The sequence below is a fragment of the Alosa alosa genome, chromosome 3 (assembly GCF_017589495.1).
Source record: "Alosa alosa isolate M-15738 ecotype Scorff River chromosome 3, AALO_Geno_1.1, whole genome shotgun sequence".
Taxonomy (NCBI): domain Eukaryota; kingdom Metazoa; phylum Chordata; class Actinopteri; order Clupeiformes; family Clupeidae; genus Alosa; species Alosa alosa.
In genome coordinates this window covers 27126786-27149260 of record NC_063191.1, presented here as the reverse complement: position 1 = coordinate 27149260, position 22475 = coordinate 27126786, and the positions used below count along the sequence as shown (strand labels likewise).

General features: G+C 42.6%; 1 protein-coding gene across 4 annotated transcripts; it reads left to right on the top strand.

Annotated features, from left to right (window-relative positions):
• The first annotated feature begins 14540 nt into the window (after positions 1–14540).
• Positions 14541–22475, top strand: LOC125292458 (UDP-glucuronosyltransferase-like). 4 transcript variants are annotated; one of them, XM_048239753.1, is made up of 6 exons: positions 14541–15026; positions 18631–19056; positions 20797–20928; positions 21153–21240; positions 21533–21752; positions 21855–22475. In XM_048239753.1, exons 1-6 carry the CDS (start codon positions 14586–14588, stop codon positions 22141–22143), a joined length of 1596 nt encoding a protein of 531 aa, XP_048095710.1. In that variant the 5' UTR covers positions 14541–14585; the 3' UTR covers positions 22144–22475. The 4 variants fall into 4 exon arrangements, with proteins under 4 accessions (XP_048095710.1, XP_048095708.1, XP_048095707.1 ...); XM_048239751.1 differs by lacking the exon at positions 18631–19056 and having other exon boundaries at positions 14541–15452; XM_048239750.1 differs by lacking the exons at positions 14541–15026; positions 18631–19056 and adding an exon at positions 16285–17363.

Genomic DNA, 22475 nt, shown 5'->3' with positions numbered 1-22475 from the left:
AAGGAAATTGCTATCTGTGACAACAGTCAATAATGTGACCCGATTTAAAGTGGCTTTCACCCCTTTGGACACTCACTAAAACATAATATATTTCATACCTGTGTTGCAGCATGTAGGCTAATGTTAGCTGCATGCTGTAATGACGCATTACAATGTCGGAAATGCTAAAGGTTAGCCCTGTCGGCTACCTGAAAAGTTTGAGTGTTTAAACTAACATTTACAGTGGTCTATTTGATAGTGTATTGGCCCTGACTAAGTTTGTGTGATGTATAAACCACAATCCTTGTTGGATACAAGTACCAATATTCATCAAGAAAGTTTTTTTAATCACATTAAGATTTTCCATGGGGAGTAAAAGACTCCACCATCTTTGTCAATAATTTTCGCTGAAAGTTTCAAACTTTGACCATACTTGGCCTTTCCACCAATCAGATGCATCATTGTGGGATTGTTCAAGGATTGTGGGTAATGAAATTACTTATCAAGAGATTGAATAAAAGGCATTTATCTCAAAACAAGGTTAGTGCCACATGAACTCAGCGTCTATATGAGTATACAATCACTTAGGTACAGCCGTAGCTGGTTTTAAGTCTACCTACCACGTGCAGTTAAGTTTTTATGGCTTATACCGCAATTGTCAATGGAGAAATTGCATTGAATTTTTACTTCCAGCATCGGGCTGTGGGCAGGACTGTGCAGCCCTATAGAATATGGGGTTTCTAAGACGTCTTAACTTTTGCAAAGCACTGTATAAACTATATAGACTTCTCTTTCATGTCATTATTGGTGCTATGCAACCAAGTCAGATTGGAGTGCCTGTCACTTTAATGCCGTGACGGCTTGCTTGATTCTCCACGGTTTTAAGCTAACTGCGTTGTTGTGCATGGTGCATAAGAATATGTGGATGAAATGAATTGTTTCCCATGTCATTTGGTAAAATAAATGCTCAAAAACTCGAGAAAATCTATCTTGAATTATAGCAGATAAGTGTCTTGTATCATATCTATAATTTGATGAGCTCTACAGGAATTACAAACTATCTCAGATGTAAAATGGTTTGCGTATCCTATTACTCAAATTCAATTAAACCCACCAGTAGGCTAGCTAGACCTTTAGTTTCACAGCCTAGGTATTAGCAACCACGGCTTGAAAGCACTGCCTGTATCACAAACAAAACGAAACAATCGTGGAATTTATCTGGGAATAGGCTACTGAAGGAAGGTAGGGGCAGCTATCTCGCTGGCGTGTTTAATTTGGGTCCTTGGTTAACCTAATGTAGGCTACATTTTCTTACACAAAACTGCTTTTAATTAGGCAACTTTTTTTTTGCAGTGGCGCTTGATTTCCAGGAGCGGCGCTGCACCGCTGATGAATACATTGTAGGGGAAACACTGTACCAGTAAAGAACCATTCCTCAATTTTTTAGCGCTCCTTACCTCAACAATATCTTTGTGCAGACTTTTGGTTAGTTGGATCGGACTCCACTCGTCAAAAGTAGTCCCCTCTTGCAACAATTTGATAAACACCTTGAACTCAGCTTCACTCCATTTCACCCTTTTTTTATTCCTTTATCTAAGTCACTATAATCTGATTCGTCTCTATCTTTAGTTTTTCGTTTTCTATTGACTACTTTCCACTCATCCAAACTCCCGCGTCCAACATCCATCTCCCCATCCTCACTTCCTGATCCGTCACTTCCTGACCTCTGACCATTCACAGTCCAGTTGTTGCCAACCGCCTGAAGCTCACGATCAACAGACAAACGGCTCCTTTCCTCCAGATGCCGCCATAGCTCCATCCCCAGCACAGGTGAGCTTTCGCGGGGTCATTCATTTAAAAAGACGACTGCCTACGTCAGCTCGCAGCCAGGTGAAGGCGGAGCATAAGCAGGGACCTTGGGACATGTAGTAGGCCTACACTTGATCTACCTGTTACATAAATAACGAAGTCCCTTACAGGAATCTAAAATATAAAACAGCTTGTTTTGTGTACACTTCTTGAATAATACATGAATCCATAACATCCAAACATTGAAATTCATGAATGTTTGGCCAAATGTCTGACTGTGCCCAAGTAAAGTGTGGTTGTGTGAACAAAAACACAAGTAACCTGATACCAGATGACTCTGCATGCACAGCTAATCTAGATTTAGATCTATCAGATTAAAAAAACGGACATTTCTGTTGCACAGTATTTTTTATGGCTTAGTACCAGTAAATTTATTAGATGTCCGGTTAAGTTGTGTTGCATGAACATGGCATGGGTGTTAAATGTGTCCATTAGAAATTAGTTTTAACACCCAATACCCAATCTTTTCTGAATGAATGAAGTGACATAGCCCCAGAGAAACTTTTTTAGGTCAAGTAATTAGGTCAGATTAAGTTATGAAATGGGTGCTACATGTGTCCATAATGAATTAGTATAAACAGTATGTAGATCTCAGGGAGAGATTAATAGATTTCTTGACACATTTCATACCTAATCGTTTTCTGAATGAATGAAGTAATGTAGCCCTGTAAAGTAGCCTAACTTTCTTTTCAACTTTACCTTTTTCTAACGATCAAGATCATATTTTCAAAAGGCGGTCCACAACATTACTTTTTTAAAAGTGCTATGTCATTCTGAATATGTATACTTGTTTTAGATCGCGGAGAAGAGCTTCTTTCCTCTCACCTCTGTACTAGTAAGAGGTTGGGGCCAGAAAGGGCTGGGCTACAGGATTAACTACCTCTGCTCTGCTCCACTACTGTAATGTGTCAGAGGTTTCAGAAATAATGTAAAACCTTCACCTTCAGAAGCATGAAGCATATACAAGTCTCTGGAATAAAGGTATTTCTCAAGGTATAGGCATGTAACACTACTCACAGATGTACAGACAGATGCCTCGACTCTCAGACCAACGTGTTTCTGAATGACATTTCCATTTTTTTTTTCAGTTTTACATGAACCTGTCTTTTCTTACACCCTTTCACAGATTATGTAAGCCTCTACAAAGGTAAATACATGAACACATCCAGTCTGATCTTGTCATTGTTTTTTTTCCATGCCTGCTGCACAGATATCCATCAGAGCTTTTTTTTTGTATTTTAAACACATCTCCTGACTTCCACTTGAGTTGCGGAAATCGGACCTGGGACAAATCTGTAAACCGGTGATAAAAACCGCATTGCTAGCAGAGCTGAAACCTCTATCAGGAGCAAATCCAGCCCACAGTCAGATACCGTATGTCGCTACAGGTGGATCTAAAGGCTTTTGCGCGGATCCCGCCCAAAGGAAATTGCTATCTGTGACAACAGTCAATAATGTGACCGATTTAAAAAAGTGGCTTTCACCCTTGGACACTCACTAAAACATAATATATTTCATACCTGTGTTGCAGCATGTAGGCTAATGTTAGCTGCATTATGTAATGACGCATAACAATGTCGGAAATGCTAAAGGTTAGCCTGTCGGCTACCTGAAAAGTTTGAGTGTTTAAACTAACATTTACAGTGGTCTATTTGATATGTATTGGCCCTGACTAAGTTTATTGTGATGTATAAACCACAATCCTTTAGCGGATACAAGTACCAATATTCATCAAGAAAGTTTTTAATCACATTAAGATTTTCGCATAGGGAGTAAAAGACTCCGCCATCTTTGTCAATAATTTTCGCTGAGAAAGTTTCAAACTTTGACCATAACGGCCTTTCCACCAATCAGATGCATCATTGTGGGATTGTTCAGGATTGTGGGTAATGAAGTACTTATCCAAGAGATTGCGAATAAAAGGCATTTATCTCAAAACAAGGTTAGTGCCACATGAACTCTTGGCGTCTATATGAGTATACAATCACTTAGTACAGCCGTAGCTGGTTTTAAGTCTACCTACCACGTGCAGTTAAGTTTTTATGGCTTATACCGCAATTGTCAATGGAGAAATTGCATTGAATTTTTACTTCCAGCATCGGCTGTGGGCAGGACTGTGCAGCCCTATAGAATATGGGGTTCTAAGACGTCTTAACTTTTGCACAGCACTGTATAAACTATATAGACTTCTCTTTCATGTCATTATTGGTGCTATGCAAGTCGAATTGAGTGCCTGTCACTTTAATGCCGTGACGGCTTGCTTGATTCTCACGGTTTTAAGCTAACTGCGTTGTTGTGCATGGTGCATAAGAATATGTGGATGAAATGAATTGTTTCCCATGTCATTTGGTAAAATAAATGCTCAAAAACTCGAAGAAAATCTATCTTGAATTATAGCAGATAAGTGTCTTGTATCATATCTATAATTTTGATGAGCTCTACAGGAATTACAAACTATCTCAGATGTAAATGGTTGCGTATCCTATTACTCAAATTCAATTAAACCCACCAGTAGGCTAGCTAGACCTTAGTTTCACAGCCTAGGTATTAGCAACACGGCTTGAAAGCACTGCCTGTATCACAAACAAAAACGAAACAATGCGTGGAATTTATCTGGGAATAGGCTACTGAAGGAAGGTAGGGGCAGCTATCTCGCTGGCGTGTTTAATTTGGGTCCTTGGTTAACCTAATGTAGGCTACATTTTCTTACACAAAACTGCTTTTAATTAGGCAACTTTTTTTTTGCAGTGGCGCTTGATTTCCAGGAGCGGCGCTGCACCGCTGATGAATACATTGTAGGGGAAACACTGTACCAGTAAAGAACCATTCCTCAATTTTTTAGCGCCTTACCTCAAACAATATCTTTGTGCAGACTTTGTTAGTTGGATCGACTCCACTCGTCCAAAAGTAGTCCCCTTGCAACAATTTGATAAACACCTTGAACTCAGCTTCACTCCATTTCACTTTTTTTTATTCCTTTATCTAAGTCACTATAATCTGATTCGTCTCTATCTTTAGTTTTTCGTTTTCTATTGACTACTTTCCACTCATCCAAACTCCCGCGTCCAACATCCATCTCCCCATCCTCACTTCCTGATCCGTCACTTCCTGACCTCTGACCATTCACAGTCCAGTTGTTGCCAACCGCCTGAAGCTCACGATCAACAGACAAACGGCTCCTTTCCTCCAGATGCCGCCATAGCTCCATCCCCAGCACAGGTGAGCTTTCGCGGGGTCATTCATTTAAAAAGACGACTGCCTTACGCCAGCTCGCAGCCAGGTGAAGGGCGGAGCATAAGCAGGGACCTTGGGACATGTAGTAGGCCTACACTTGATCTACCTGTTACATAAATAACGAAGTCCCTTACAGGAATCTAAAATATAAAACAGCTTGTTTTGTGTACACTTCTTGAATAATACATGAATCCATAACATCTAAACATTGAAATTCATGAATGTTTGGCCAAATGTCTGACTGTGCCCAAGTAAAGTGTGGTTGTGTGAACAAAAACACAAGTAACCTGATACCAGATGACTCTGCATGCACAGCTAATCTAGATTTAGATCTATCAGATTAAAAAAACGGACATTTCTGTTGCACAGTATTTTTTATGGCTTAGTACCAGTAAATTTATTAGATGTCCGGTTAAGTTGTGTTGCATGAACATGGCATGGGTGTTAAATGTGTCCGTAAGAAATTAGTTTTAACACCCAATACCCAATCTTTTCTGAATGAATGAAGTGACATAGCCCCATAGAGAAACTTTTTTTAGGTCAAGTAATTAGGTCAGATTAAGTTATGAAATGGGTGCTACATGTGTCCATAATGAATTAGTATAAACAGTATGTAGATCTCAGAGAGAGATTAATAGATTTCTTGACACATTTCATACCTAATCGTTTCTGAATGAATGAAGTAATGTAGCCCTGTAAAGTAGCCTAACTTTCTTTTCAACTTTTACCTTTTTTCTAACAATCAAAGATCATATTTTCAAAGGTACGGTCCACAACATTACTTTTAAAAGTGCTATGTCATTCTGAATATGTATACTTGTTTAGATCGTGAGAAGAGCTTCTTTCCTCTCACCTCTGTACTAGTAAGAGGTTGGGCCAGAAAGGGCTGGGCTACAGGATTAACTACCTCTGCTCTGCTCCACTACTGTAATGTGTCAGAGGTTTCAGAAATAATGTAAAACCTTCACCTTCAGAAGCATGAAGCATATACAAGTCTCTGGAATAAAGGTATTTCTCAAGGTATAGGCATGTAACACTACTCACAGATGTACAGACAGATGCCTCGACTCTCAGACCAACGTGTTTCTGAATGACATTTCCATTTTTTTTTTCAGTTTTTACATGAACCTGTCTTTCTTACACACCCTTTCACAGATTATGTAAGCCTCTACAAAGGTAAATACATGAACACATCCAGTCTGATCTTGTCATTTTTTTCCATGCCTGCTGCACAGATATCCATCAGGAGAGCTTTTTTTTGTATTTTAAACACATCTCCTGACTTCCAGTTGAGTTGCGGAAATCGGACCTGGGACAAATCTGTAAACCGGTAATAAAACCACATTGCTAGCAGAGCTGAAACCTCTATCAGGAGCAAATCTAGCCCACAGTCAGATACCGTATGTCCGCTACAGGGGGATCTAAAGGCTTTTATGCGGATCCGGCCCAAAGGAAATTGCTATCTGTGACAACAGTCAATAATGTGACCCGATTTAAAGTGGCTTTCACCCCTTTGGACACTCACTAAAACATAACTAAAACACAGTCCCACCCACAGCTGTGGGCGGGACTGTGCAGCCCTATAGAATAGGTGGTTCTAAGACATCTAGTAAGTTTAATCAGAGTAGAAGTGGATTACGTGCGAGTGAGTTGTGTTGTGTTGTGTTGATGGCCGATGGGTGTGAATGACGAGTGATTGAGACCGAGGCCTGTGCACTAGCCTGTGCATCTATAGGAAATAAACTACCGGAGTTTTGGAACGATATATCAGCCTCCCCGTCTCCTAACTTCTCATCGGTGTTACAATATGTTATCTTCAAACTTACTGTTGAATAGTTATCTACTATTTGCTATTCTTCCACTAACTCTTACATTTGTATCGCAAAGCTGGCATCGGTCATTTACATCCATCTTGTTCGCTCTGGTGGGGAATTTCTGAGCGTTGTAGTGTAGCTTACTTCATGATCGAGCTGTCGCATAACACACGTCACGGCCAAACGTTAGCGATTGGGTGAAATCAGATCCAATCATTTCAAACTTCAAACACGCATCCAGCTTGCAAACGTTCGTTAATAGCCGAGATCCCAGACCCTTGCAGAAGCGAAGCGTACCAAGGGGATGGCAAATGGCCAGGCTAATGTTTATGGTTCTTTGAAGACACTTTTGTCCAAAGCAACTTATATTACATCTGAACCAAACACCAATTAAAACACACTAGACAGGGAGTTCATCCTTCCCTTTAGTGCTCCCTAAGACATTCCACTGAGTGTTTTGTTACCAGGGCTCTCAAGTTTTGAGGACAGACAAGAGTGACATAGACCTCTCCAGAATAAGTCCCGCCTCCGTAACTTCCGTATCCATCCAACTTCCGGGCATCGATTGTCTATGGGAAATAACATAGCGTTTCGAAATATCATACCGGTAAAACATCTGTAGGTAGCGAAGTAGAAAAAAATGGTGGGCCGATTGGCCTACACACTTCTGCCATCTTTTTTGATTGTCAGTTAAAGTAGAAATATATCAGTAAAGTAGAAATACGCCTTGACTCCCCCAGTCAAGGTTGCATAGCAACGGCAATGTTTCATAGTTTGTCTTCACCGAAATGGAGTTTGTGAGACCAGAGCCTGTCTACGGAGGTGGCACTAACCCTGCGTGAAATCATCATGTTTGATAGGTTGGCCGGCGTCACCGCAAGCGGTGTGCCAGGACAAGGAAGAGAGGCAAGCGAGCTGGGCCGAACAAGGCTAGCAGCCAACCCCAACTCGCCCAGCAATACCATCCATATTCCTGGCAAACGTAAGATCACTGGACAATAAGATGGACGACATTCGGTTGCTAAGATCAGCAAACAAGACAGTGAGTAACTGCTGCGTGACTGTTATCACTGAATCATGGCTCAACGATAACATCCCCGACTCTGCTATACACCTGGAGCAGCTAACGCGTTATCGAGCTGACCGAGCCCTAGCAGACAAAAGACGTGGTGGAGGAGTTTGTGTTTACACATGATGCTTGGTGCCGAGACGCCACGGTAGTACCACGGACACTGCTCTCCACTGGCGGAGTTGATGATAATTAAGTGCCGACCCTTCTACCTCCCCAGGGAATTCACCGCGATTCTGCTGGTCGCGGTGTACATCCCCCCCAGCAACAAAAACAGTGACAGGAGCATGGCACTGAATGAGCTGTATCGGGCCGTCAGTGAACAACAAAGTGAACACCCGGATGCCTTCACAATCATCGCTGGAGACTTCAATCACGCCAATCTCAAAACTGTACTACCCAAATTTCACCAACATGTAAACTTCCCAACAAGAGGACAAAACACCCTGGACCTTGTTTACACCCCACAGAAAGAAGCCTACAAAGCCAAACCCCTCCCCCACATCGGGCAATCAGACCACATTAGCATCCTGCTGCTGCCCCGATACAGACAAAGAGCAAAAGTCACCAAACCGGTTCTGAAGGAGGTGAGAATGTGGCCGGAGGGGGCCGTCTCACAACTTCAGGACTGCTTTGAAACAACAGACTGGGATATCTTCAAAACAGCTGCCACCCACAACAACCACATTGACATTGAGGAATACACAGACACTGTGACCTCCTACATCACCAAATGCATCGATGATGTTACAGAAATAAAACACATCACCACTCGGGCCAACCAGAAGCCATGGCTGACAGGAGACGTCCACAGACTGCTGAGGGCCAGAGACAAAGCCTTCAGAGCTGGAGATGTAGCTGGCCTAAGAACAGCGAGGGCTAACCTGTCCCAGGGCAAAAAAAAAAAAAAAAAGGATTACACAGACAAAATAACAACACACTTCAAAGACAGCAGAGATGCACAGAGCCTATGGCAGGGCATACAGGCCATCACTGACTACAAGCCTGCGCCACGGAGCTGTGAGAACAACACCTCTCTGCTAAATGACCTGAACAGTTTTTTCGCCCGTTTTGAAGCACAAAATGACACTCACCCACAGAAAACCCCACCTCCCCACGCGACCAAACCCTGTACCTGTCCTCTGCCAGCGTGAAGAGGACACTAGCCACCATTAACCCACGCAAAGCAGCAGGCCCAGACAACATACCAGGACGAGTGTTGAAGGACTGTGCAGAAGAGCTGAAGGATGTTTTTACAGACATTTTCAACACCTCTGGAGCAAGCAGTCATCCCATAACTTTTCAAAACTGCCACCATCATACCCGTGCAAAGAAATCATCACCATCATGCTTCAATGACTACCGCCCAGTAGCACTCGCACATAATCATGAAGTGCTTCAACGGCTAGTCATGTCACACATCAAAGCCACCCTACCCCCACCCTGACCCCTTCCAGTTTGCATACCGAGCCAAACGATCCACGGAGGATGCAATCTGCTCTGCCTCCATCCAGCCCTCACCCACTTAGACAATAAAGACTCATATGTGAGAATGCTGTTCATAGACTTCAGTTCAGCATTCAATACCATAATACCACAACAACTCATCAGCAAACTGGACAAGCTGGGATTCAGTACCTCCCTCTGCAACTGGCTGCTGGACTTCCTGTTGCAGAGACCACAAGCAGTACGTGTCGGGGACAACACTTCAAGCACTCTGACCCTGAGCACGGGGGGCCCCTCAAGGGTGTGTGCTCAGCCCCCTGCTCTTCACACTGCTAACACATGACTGTACAACCACTCACAGCTCCAACCATCTGGTGAAGTTTATGGATCTATTACAACACTGGTGGGCCTCATCACTAAGGGCTTATGAGGCTCACTACAGAGAAGAAGTAGACCTGCTGGCTAAATGGTGCAAAGACAACAACCTCCTGCTAAATGTCAGCAAGACCAAGGGATTGTTGTCAACTTTCAGAGAGCCACAAACAACTGCCACCACTGTCCATCGACGGAGATGCTGTGGAGAGAGTGAGCAGCACAAAATTTCTGGGGTGCACATCAGCGACGACCTCTCCTGGACCACCAACACAGCATCACTCATAAAGAAAGCCCAGCAGCGCCTCTACTTCTTAAGCAAATTGAAGAAGGCAAGTGCCGCCTCCCTGTCATGACTACATTCTACAGAGGGACCATCGAGAGCATCGTCTCCAGCAGCATCACAGTGTGGGGCGGAAGCTGCACAGATCAGAACAGGAAGACCCCTCCAGGACTGTTAACACAGCTAAAGAGGATCATTGAGCACCACTCCCTCCCCCTGCAGGACATTTACACCACCCGCCTCACCCAGAAAGCACTAATGATTGTCAAGGATACAACCCACCCTGCACACAAACTGTTCAGCCTCCTGCCCTCTGGAAAGCGGTACAGGAGCCTCTCCCCCACCACCAGACTGGCAAGTAGCTTCATCCACCAAGCAATCAGGATGCTGAACACTCTACCCACTCTCCCATCACTGACAGCCCCCACCCACCAGCCAGCCAGGAACCCAGGAAACTAGGATCCTGTCTACCCTAACCCCCCCCCCCAACGCCCTGTGGAACTGCACTGTGACTGGCAGAGCCTAACGTGTTGCTGCTTCACATCAAGCCTGATATACTTGAAATTACTGCATACTGCATATCCAATGTAAATATACAGGTCACACAAGCACAAGTTTAAACTTCATGTAACTGTTAAGACTATATAAATATACAACACAACTACCTCTATTTTTTTATATATATGTCCTATATTTCTATTTTGATACATACATGTTCTATATTTCAGTCTTGCTTTTAATTTAATGTTTATTGTCTATGGCTATGTCTATAGTATGTCTATGTCTGTATTTAAAGCATGTCTATGTCTGCATGGGAAAGTAAGAAACGAAATTTCAATTCTTTGTATGACCAGTGCATGTAAAGAAATTGACAATAAAAGCTGACTTGACTTGACTTGGTTGTTAATACATTCTGAAAACGTTACTGTTCTAATCAAGGTCATGCAAAATAAAGCTATCGACTCAATACGATTCAGCCTCTGATTCCTAGTCTGCTTCTCATTATCTGTTATTCGTGAAAAAAATCGTCATGTCTTTAGTGTCTTTGCCGGCAATTTCTTTCTTTTTTCAAATATCTCAATAACAGCCAACAAACTCGCAGTCAAACCAAAGTTAAGTCATGTTGAAAAGAGGCTGAACCTTGCAAACGATTTACATTTATAGACCACTGAAACCACGCATGAATCACACGTGAAAATGACCATCACGTTAGGTTGTGACTGGTTGGTTGTGAGCAAGATCTAACGCCCTCCTCCGCCCGCGTACATCAGAACTAGCTCCCGGTTAGCATTAATAATCGTTTACTACTTAAACGGCACCGACAATCAAAAAATCCAGTGGAAACTAGATGGCAGAAGTGTGTAGGCCAATCTGCCCACCAGCTTTTTCTACTTTGTCACCTACAGAGTTTGACAGGTACGATCTTTCAAAACGCCATGTTATTTCCCATAGACATTTGACGACCGGAAGTTGGATGGATACGGAAGTTACAGAGGCGGGACTTATTCTGGAGAGGTCTATTCCCCGTCGACGCCCCCCCACCCGTCCGTCACCTTATGCGTGAGTCACGAGCTCCTCCCAGCTGACTCTGGCAGATCACGTGGACAGTCAGTCACGATCGATTATTTAATAAATAAATGTGAATTACGAATAATAATAAAAAAAACTTCTACCTAATGTGACTATTTTTTTCCATGAACTGTAAAAGAAAACACGTTTTTTTCCAGCTGTATTCTCCATAAAGGGTAAAGTAAATTATGTACTTATTTTCTGAATTGACGTCACTTCCTGGACTCGTCTGAGGCTGGTCTAATGGGTCTGAGGTCTCTCAATGACTTAACCCCTACTGCCCTACTGGCAGATACAATAGCACTATTTTCTGATTGGCTATTGTGTAGCCCCTTTCGTTATTTTTGATTGGCTGATAAGTGGCAGGCTTGACTAAGAAGGGAGACGTGCTTGATTCTTGTCGGTTCCATATAATAGTGAGAGCGGTGCGGCCAGAGACATTTTGGGCGCTGCGGCATATTAAATATTATAAATAGCTTTTCTGTGTGAGAAATTCAATGTGTGGCGGAAGTGCGTGACAAAAGACCGAAATGAGTGACTGTCACGCTCAATGCCTGACACTTGAGAGCCCTGCTGTTATGATTTGGGGGACAGACTCACTTGACTTTCTTTGTTTCTGGATCGTGAGGAGATATTCGCCAAACGTGACAAAAAGTATTACGTTAGTAATTGCTTAGAATTGCTTACAGTAGGCTACCTTTAAGTGAGTTCGATACAGGATTTCCTTTCACTGCTGGACTTGTCATTCCTATTCCCATGCTTTGGCAGAGTAAGAGCTCTAGCCACACATAAATGGCTCACTATCATGAGACACTAAGTGTGTAGCCATTATAACTTCCATTGTCTAAAATAGTCTCCATTTCTCACCATTAACTTTCACCCGTGGTCACATGCAGTAGGCTAGATGACTAAATTCCACTCCAGAATAGTGGGTAATGTAATCATGTGGATGAAACAGCCTTTGTTCATACTTGGTACAGACCATTGCTATCTGATAATTAATCTGAAAAGATGCAAAGTCCAGTCCAGAGTAAAGTAAACACACCTCACTGTGTCACTGTGAGCCTCTCCACTGAAGAATAGCCTATTTCTTCTTGTCCAGCCATAGCGGCACACAATTCAGATTTCTCCAGGGCTGCTGCACAGATGTCCGTCAGGAGACCGTTCCCCCGGGCTGCTGATTGCTCTCTGCATGGGTTCTGCATGGGCACCTAAGAGCCACCCAATGTATGTTGCCCTAATGAAAGCATGCTGTACAACAAGGAGCTGATGCAGACCCTACAGGATTATGTTTGCTGTTAAATTATTAGATCTTTTTGTTTTAACTTTATTATGCTTTATTATCCTTTGCTATGGCAGGCATACCATTTTTCAGTCGTCCGTCCATATGTGTTTTTTTGTCTGTTACAACACAGTATTTGCATATCTCCCAAAGCGGTTGAGGGATCTCAATTTTTGCACTAATCAGTTTTTGCAAAGTGAATCACAAGGGGGAGTATTGTTGTTCTTAGATGAAGTCATATGCGTGAAACCCAGTAAATCAATCATTATAAAGATTAGATGGACAGCTATAGGTACTAAGATTGTGTGGTCAAAGGTTATGATCACATCAGGTTATATATGTCTACATGTCTTGAGGTGACATGAACAGAACTGCCACGGTATAATGGCCATATGCCACATTTTGACGTCTGTTGGCATCAAAGTCATGTCGTGGGCATAGGTGTTGAATGAATGAATACATGCACCTGGGCATAGGTATGATGGTATGAAAAGGGGGTGAGTAGCGAGAGTGCATTTTTTGTTGACCATATCGCAAGAACAATACACTTTATTGCATCTTTGCACATTACACAAGTACTTTATGTCTGCCCTTGCCATGCTATGCTGCTTAGATTGATGTTTTTACCTGGACTTTAGACAGTAAATCAAGCAAACTACTAGCCTAGAAATCTAGACAGCACCCTAGCGGCGGCAAATTAATTTGCTCAGCCTGTACGTCTAGTATCAAACCATAGGGATTTCTATTGGCTGGCCGCCGTGGGCGTCATCAATCACAGCGCTCTATTTTGTTAGAGAGTCTTAAGGCGGGCTTAACAGGATAGCGACAGTCCTGTGGACGGTGAACAACAAGGAAGGTGGCTATGGCGAGCGAAGGCGGTTGTTTGAATCGGCGTTGGCGTCAACTTTGGAGGAGTTGGACTTGTGCTTTTCTTTGAAAGTTGAGCAACACAATGCACTTAAGTCATTCCTTTCGAAGAAGGATGTATTTGCCGTTTGCCGACCCGGATACGGATATGGTAAATTAGTGCTGGCCTATTGTATGCCTAGGCAGTTTGAAAGACAATTCTCTGCCTTCCCCTTGGATTAAGCGAGGTGAATGGTTCGATTCCAGACTATACATTTCAATGATATAGGATGGCCTGCCAGGCTAGCAAACTACATCAAGGATTCCACATTTGTTTGGAACAAGCCTTACTTAGCCTCTCAGTGACTTTATATGTTCGTAATCACTGTACATGGACAATACAGTATTTTTCAGGTGGTGACTCATCACTCATAATTCAATGGCTAACCAGTACTTCAGTAGGTGGCATAAAATGTGTACAGAGAATGAATTGTCCTTGTACAAATTATTGTATTCTAACATAATATAAACAAAACTAATTAGGAAATTACCAAAGCCTACGTTTAAAAATAAACAACATAGGGCATGGCGTCGAGACTTAATGTAGTTGCAAGATACTTGCAAAGCTTGATTTTAAAGCCTTGATTCAGACCTGGTCCAGACCACTTTTTTCATGTTTCTTACCTCATGATTAACCTAAGAAGACGCAAAGTCCAGCCCACTGAAAAGTAAACACACCTCACAGTAAACTCCTCACTGTGAGCCTCTCCACTAGAGAACATTTATTTTGCCCAGCCACACCTGCACAGTTCAGAGCTCTCCATGGCTGCGTTGTATTCCACCAGCAGAGCTTTCACTGGGCTGCTGATAGCTCTCTTCTGTGTGGGTTCTGCTCAGGGTGGGAAACTGTTAGTGATACCAGCAGATGGCAGCCACTGGACCGGCATGAAGCCCCTGGTGGAGGAACTGGGGAGGCGAGGCAACCAGGTGGTGGTCGTGATCCCAGAGGCCAGTCTTAGTATGGGCCCCTCAGAGCACACCACCACCCTCACCTTTCCTGTACCATACACTAAGGAGAGTATGAAGAAGGACCTTCAACAACAACTTAACCATATGATGAAAACTGATGTCTCCACCACGATGGCGAAGTTACAGCATTACTGGACGACCATGGTCATGCTGAGTAATTACACCATGATAACCTGCGAAAGCATGCTGTACAACAAGGAGCTGATGCAGACCCTACGGGATTATGACTTTGATGCTCTCCTCACAGACCCCTTTTGGCCTGTAGGAATCATCACTGGAGCTTATCTGGACATTCCCTCCATCTACATGCAAGTAAATCTCCCTTGTGCCCTTGACATTATCGCCACACGGTGTCCTAGTCCTGTTTCATTCGTGCCACTGCGCTACTCACACTTCAGCAATCGCATGAGCTTGTGGCAGAGGACTGTTAACCTGCTGAGGTCTCTACTGGTGCCTGCAGCCTGCAGTCGTCTTTACATTTACGCAGACAAGGTGGCCTCAGACGTCCTGCAGAGAGAGACATCCATTGTGGAGTTGGCGAGCAATGCAGCACTGTGGCTTGTTCGTTCTGACTTTACCTTCGAGTTCCCCATGCCTTTGATGCCCAACATGATCATGATTGGGGGGCTGAAGGCTCAAAAACCAAAACCCCTGCCACAGGTGAGTTGGATTTGGTCTGATGATGCAAACTTGGACAGTAGATTTGAGACCTACTGTATATGTTGGATGAAGCTGCATTATTCAAGCAGTTAATCATTAACTTCCCCCACTAGCATTGAATAATAATACACGTATGGTATGCATTATATTATGTATGATAGATTTTTCACAAATTAACATTGAGGAGCATCTTTCTTATATTGTTGCATTATATGCCCACACAGTTATTCTCATAGTGATGAATACCACCGCCTCTCTGGGATTCGCTTTTTATACCCAACCATATTGCCAATTAACCTAATCATTTGTGAAATTGGTGTTTTCTCAGGCATAACACAACTTGTCCAGCCTTTTGTTGCCTACGTCCCAACTTCCTTGAGACGCGTTATCGGTCTCAAATATAAAGCAGTCCAATGCATTTTTTTGCTACTGGGCTCCCCCAACAGTTGCAGAGTGTTTGTATTTTACACAACTATCGTAAATACCACTCATGGCTGGCACCCTTCTCCCATTTGTTTACAAACCCGGCAAAGATAATCACCGAAGAGCCATGTCAACTGACTAGGAGACACGGAGACCGAAATACAAGCTTTAATAGCCTTGCTGTCTTTGGTGGCAACAAGCGCAGCCAAATTATGCATTTTACAAAGAGTGAATATTCATGTGATCCATGCTTCAGGTGTCCCCCCCTATGGTCAAAATAAGCCTATATTTTTCATAAAATAGTTTTGTTACATTGTATAGTTTGTTAATTTTGTTACATTTGTAACATTTCATGTGTCGTCTTTGCTATAGCAAAAACAAAAATATGGGTTTATATGATTTGCATATCATCACATTCCGTTTTTATTTACATTACACACAGTGCTTTTTTGAAACAGGGTTACAGTATATATGGTTTTTAGGGGTGTTACCCACTTGAACAGCCTTTAGTCTGGTTTACCTATTTTCCTGTCATCACTGTTGTGTAATGATTAATCAGAAAAGATACAAAGTCCAACTGACTGAAAAGTAAGAACACTGCTTTAAGTCATTAGGGACATGGCAAATGCCCAGGTATGTCCGCGGAGGGCTTTCTCCGGGCTGCTGATAGCTCTCTTCTGCGTGGGTTCTGCTCAAGGTGGGAAACTGTTAGTGATACCAGCAGATGGCAGCCACTGGACCGGCATGAAGCCCCTGGTGGAGGAACTGGGGAGGAGAGGCAACCAGGTGGTGGTCGTGATCCCAGAGGCCAGTCTTAGTATGGGCCCCTCAGAGCACACCACCACCCTCACCTTTCCTGTACCATTTACGAAAGAGAGTATGATGAAGGACCTTCACAAAAATCTACTCCAATTAATGACCATTGATGTCTCTACAACTGTGGCAAGGTTAAAGAACTATTGGAACACCGTGGTGATGCTGAGCAATATCACCATGTTATCCTGCGAAAGCATGCTGTACAACAAGGAGCTGATGCAGACCCTACGGGATTATGACTTTGATGCTCTCCTCACGGACCCGTTTTGGCCTGTAGGAATCATCACTGGAGCTTATCTGGACATTCCCTCCATTTATATGCCTGGTTCCTACCCTTGTCCCCTTGAAATTATATCCACACGATGTCCTAGCCCTGTTTCATACGTGCCACTTCACTACACACACTTTACCAATAGCATGAGCTTGTGGCAGAGGACTGTTAACCTGCTGAGGTCCTTGCTGGAGCCTGCAGCCTGCAGTCGTCTTCATTTCCATGCAGACAAGGTGGCCTCAGACTTCCTGCAGAGAGAGACATCCATTGTGGAGCTGGCGAGTAATGCAGCACTGTGGCTCATGCGCTTTGACTTTACCTTCGAGTTCCCCATGCCTTTGATGCCCAACATGATCATGATTGGGGGGCTGAAGGCTCAAAAACCGAAACCCCTGCCACAGGTGAGTTGGATGATGGAAAAATGTGTTGAAATGCATTTTCTTTGCATAGGCTCTGTCAATGTATTGCATACATAATTTCAGGTATGCTAGAGATGCATAAGAGTTTTTTCTGAAACAAGAGGACTGAATATCCAAGAATCTCACTTTGTAAAAACCAACAACGGCACTGTTGGCAAAACTTTCCTTGCTTGTGAACTCATTGTGAAAGAAGATCAAGGATTGATCACCACATACTGCATTAAATTCATTTTTTTACTTTAACCAGATAGAGGTTGACGTTGATAACAATGACTTATACTTTATCAAATATAAGTCATTGTAACTTGGTTTACATTCACGACGGAATTACAGAACTACTCATTGATTATGGTGATTTTTCAACACTTATTCAGAAGGGTGGAGTGGGAGGTATGTTGGCTTGGTGGTTGGGTGTTGTGTGAATTAGTTTGAATTTGGTTAAGGCATCTTTACTATACTTTTGTACAACCAAGAATGCAAGCATTGCTACTCATAATTGTCTTGGGTTTTGCAGAAAATCAATAAAATGTGTAACAGTACATTTACAGTATTTGATTGACTGGCACACAAAGAGTTAATACACAGCGGCAGATTCCATATTCTCAAATAATTAACCCGCTCCGTTATCTACTCAAATGATAACGTAGACTTTACACCACAGCGAAGGGAGGCCTTTGCACAACATGTTTATACAAGGTCTTATGATATAGGACAAACAAGGTCCACAAGCTACTCTTACTTATAGGCTTGTGCAAAGCCCCTCTTCAGCTCTCTGCCGGGTCTGAGGACGTTAGTATGTAACTCTGCTTACATCATGTCTAAAGGGTTTTGTGTATCTGCTCTGGGCCTACTGGCCTGGCTGTGGTTCTGCTGCCCGGGGCCGACCGTGGGGAGCAAAGTGCTGGTCATGCCTGTGGACGGCAGCCACTGGCTCAGCATGAAGGTGCTGGTGAACGAGCTCTCGCGGAGGGGACACAAAATGGTGGTGCTGGTGCCCGAGACCAGCATCCTCATTGGAGACTCTGACAGCTACCAGACAAGAACCTTCAAGGTGCCTTACACCAAGGCTGAGCTGGACAGCAGCATTGCCAACATGAATGAAGGGGTGTTCCTGAAGAAGCCTGGGTTCTCTGACGTGTTCGTCAAAGTGCAGACACTGATCACTTTCACCAGCATGCAGGTGAAGGGCTGTGAGAGTCTGCTGTACGACCAGCCACTCATGCAGCAGCTCCACAGCGAAGGCTTCGAGCTCCTACTCACAGACCCCTTTCTGCCGTGCGGTTCCATCATAGCGGAGGCGTTCTCGCTCCCTGCGGTCTACTTCCTGCGTGGTATGCCCTGTGGCCTTGATTATAGTGCAGCCCAGTGTCCCTCGCCAGTGTCGTTTGTCCCTCGCTTTATGTCAGAATACACTGATGTCATGAATTTCCCTCAGAGGGTGAAGAACATGATTTTGACTGTGATGGAGTCATACCTTTGTCGTTTGCTTTATGCCAGTTTTGATGAGTTGTCCAGTAGGTATCTGGAGAAAGACATCACCTACAGGGAGATTTTGGGTCATGGGGCTATCTGGCTGATGCGGTATGACTTTACCTTTGAGTATCCGAAGCCACTAATGCCTAACCTGATTCATATAGGGGGAATTAACTGTGAGAAGAGAAATCCTCTGCCTGCGGTATGTATTTTTATCCACAAGTGTCAGACAAAGTTTATAGCAGTTTACTGAGTTTTTATTTAGTGCAGAATTGGTAAGACAAGCCAAAGGAGAATTTCTTTGTCATAAAAACATCTTGTTTGTCTCACAAGAAATGTATCAGCTCCTAATGAGATCACATTCTCTCCTAAACCCTTCAAAATACCCTTTTTTTCTTCTCAATCTACTGTATTCTTATTGATCATTATTCCCCCTGGTCTTCGTGGTTTAACCCTTTTTAAACAACTCACAAATGACCAACTTTGCTCCATATTGAGTAGCGGATGAACATCTTGAGATGCATACTGTATCTTCTGATGATGTAATTATGTTAATTTATAATGTATCCACATTTACAAACATCACTCTCTGTCTATCTGTGGCATCAGGCATGTTTAGCCTGCTCTGACATACACAATGTTTAAGAAACACTGGCCATGAGTTCCCTTCGTCCAGCTTGATCTTGACAATATTTATTTATTAATGTTTATGCCTGAAGAATTCAAGACTGTACAGTATGTTGCTATTAGTGTAGTGGGCTTTTCATGTTTATCATATGTTTGGCTTTAATATGGTGAGATATGCTCAAACAATGTAAATATTTTGTGTTTTAAGATGATGAATCTTTTTTTGACTGTTAATACACAGCAGTGAACTTGAAAGCCATTGCCCTGTTGGATTATATCCCAGCCCGGTGTCTCTTTGGGCTTTCAGTAGTAAACACTGAAGTTAGAAAAAAAAACATTTTTCTTTTGGGTTGGATTGTTTAAATCTTTCTGTTCATCTTATACTCCGACAACAGACTGGTTGTCATTGGGCCCTATTGTACACCTGGCAGAAAGCGTGATGCAAGGCTTATTCTTATTATGTTTTAAACCTTGCGTTCAGGGGTGTGGTAATTAGCAAAATAAAGTGTGGTCTGGCGCATGATCCAAATATCGCTATCTTACACCCTCTAAAAATCATTACGCCACTGACCAAGAAAAACCTGGTCTATAGCAAAAGGTTCATATAAAGCACAGCTGAAGATGCACTGTCACAAGATGTAAGCAGCGCTTAGCAACCCGTCCCAAACAACTCCTTTGGAGGATAAATATCCTTAGGATTTTTATTCAGTCATTCAAACATTATTGGGGTATGTGACATTATTTATGTAACATTATTTAGGCTGTTTTCGATGGTAACCCCTTGTCAGTCAATAGTAAAAGTAAATAACTGTGTAGAACTGTTTTGTTGTTGACTATGAGACCACAGTTAGGTAGTAGTTCAGTTTGCGCTGCATGTTGTTAAAGGGAATGACAGATGTCACTATCATTGATTCAAAGGATGTTACGCCAAAAACACACCCATGACTGATTAAGAAACGGAATAACAACCCTTTTGAACAATGCACCCGGTCTCTGATCACAAAATCACGCCCTTAAACCCCCTTAAACTTTGCATCTCAGACCATGCATTTCTAATCGCTATAATAGAGCCCATTGTTTACAAAGTCAGTTTTACAATATTAGATGTATGTTCATCACCAAATGCTTAAGCTTTCCATGTCCTGTTTTCTTAATGCAATATATTATAGTGTTAGATGAGCACATTATCTTGTGCACATGGCCTTTGTTTAGGATATTTTGTGGACTTGGTAGCAAAGGGTCACTCTGTTTCCTCTGTTAAGGAACCTGTGATCTTGGGTTCCTGAGCAGTATCTATTTTGTGTTTCCATTTCAGGAGGTGGAGAAGTTTGTGAGTGGATCTGGTGAGCATGGCTTCGTGGTCTTCACCCTGGGCTCAATGGTGTCCCAGATGCCAGAGGACAAGGCCCGAGTGTTCTTTGAGGCATTTAGGCAGATTCCACAGAGGGTGAGCAACAAGCTCTTATTCTTCAAGGCTGTTCAAGATATTTTGGCCCCACTAATGCGAGATAAAGATATTATTATACATAATAATGTAGATATTATAAAACACTATAAAGATATTATTTTAATATCAAACTGTTCCAAACAAATGGTACCCTTCAGAGTATGCTTGTGTACTTAGATAGAGGGTCACTCTTCTTCTCATACTTAATGCTACTCCCTCCTAAGGTTTTGTGGAGATACACTGGACCTGTGCCTGAAAATGCCCCGGAGAATGTCAAACTCATGAAGTGGTTGCCTCAAAATGATCTCTTAGGTTTGTTGTATGCATTTGAGTTCATGCCTGTTTGATGGAAAACGTTTTTGTTTGAACACTAAAGCAAAGCATTTGTTATTTCAGCTTTTCTATTCCCATAACTATACTCTTAAAACACTCAAGTTGTGTTGTTTTTTCTTAAAACACTCAAAGGAAACTATACAAACTTGTGTTGTCACTATCTGGACACAGAGATGTGTTAAAACAACGCAAGTTGTGTTGTTTTCAACACATTCGTTTTAAGAATGTAGTAATGCTAGTTTAATTAACTATACTGTGTCTGTGATTCCAGGTCACCCTTTGGCCAAGGCTTTCATCACACATGGAGGGTCTCATGGCATCTATGAGGGTATATGCAACGGGGTGCCCATGGTCATGTTGCCACTGTTTGGTGACCAAGCTGACAATGTTCAACGCATGGTTGCACGTGGTGTTGCTGAGTCTTTGACCATTGCTGACGTGACCACAACCACACTTTTGGAAGCCCTCAACAAAGTAATTTATGACAAGAGGTATGGTGCATTTCATAATGGCCTTTCCAGAAACATCTTATTTCTCTGTTTGAAAGTGTGAATATGACACTCATGCAAAGTGCTGTTTCCTTCATTCTCCAGTTACAAGGCAAATATGATGAAGCTTTCAGCTGTGCACAACGATCGTCCGATTGAACCTCTTGACCTGGCCGTCTTCTGGACCGAGTTTGTCATGAGACACAAAGGAGCAGAGCACTTGCGCCCAGCTGCTCACGAGCTGAACTGGATCCAGTACCACAGCCTTGATGTGATCGCACTGCTAACAACCATTGTGCTCACTGTTGTTCTCGTGACAATTAAAAGTTGCATGTTCTGTTTGAAGAAGTGCACACAAAACAAGACTAAACAAAAGAAAAACAAGCGAGAGTAGTTGAGGAGTTTTGTTTGTGAGTGAAGGTGAATGGCACTGGCAGAAGGAAAAAACACAGTCTACCTCCTTATTATAGCCTAGTGTGTTTGGAGAAACTATTTGAAAGTGAAAATATGCAGGGAATTTCTAGCTACTTATTAGGTTGTAAAGGGCCTAGGGTTTCTTCAAATCAATGAATGCTGTTGACAATGGGTGTTTATTGCATACATAGAAGACTACTTTTTGTGTACTTCTGCTGTAAGTCAATAATTTTGACACTTAATTGTATGATTGTGCAATAGTCTATATGAAGAAAACTTGGTATGATGACAATAAAAAAACTGACTACATTA

Excerpts from the sequence above, each read along its gene's own strand:
- LOC125292458 (XM_048239750.1), top strand. The coding sequence starts at position 16,494 with ATGGCAAATGCCCAGGTATGTCCGCGGAGGGCTTTCTCCGGGCTGCTG. Across the intron at positions 17,364-20,796 it reads AACCGAAACCCCTGCCACAG|GAGGTGGAGAAGTTTGTGAG; the intron begins GTGAGTTGGATG and ends TTTCCATTTCAG. Across the intron at positions 21,241-21,532 it reads GCCTCAAAATGATCTCTTAG|GTCACCCTTTGGCCAAGGCT; the intron begins GTTTGTTGTATG and ends CTGTGATTCCAG.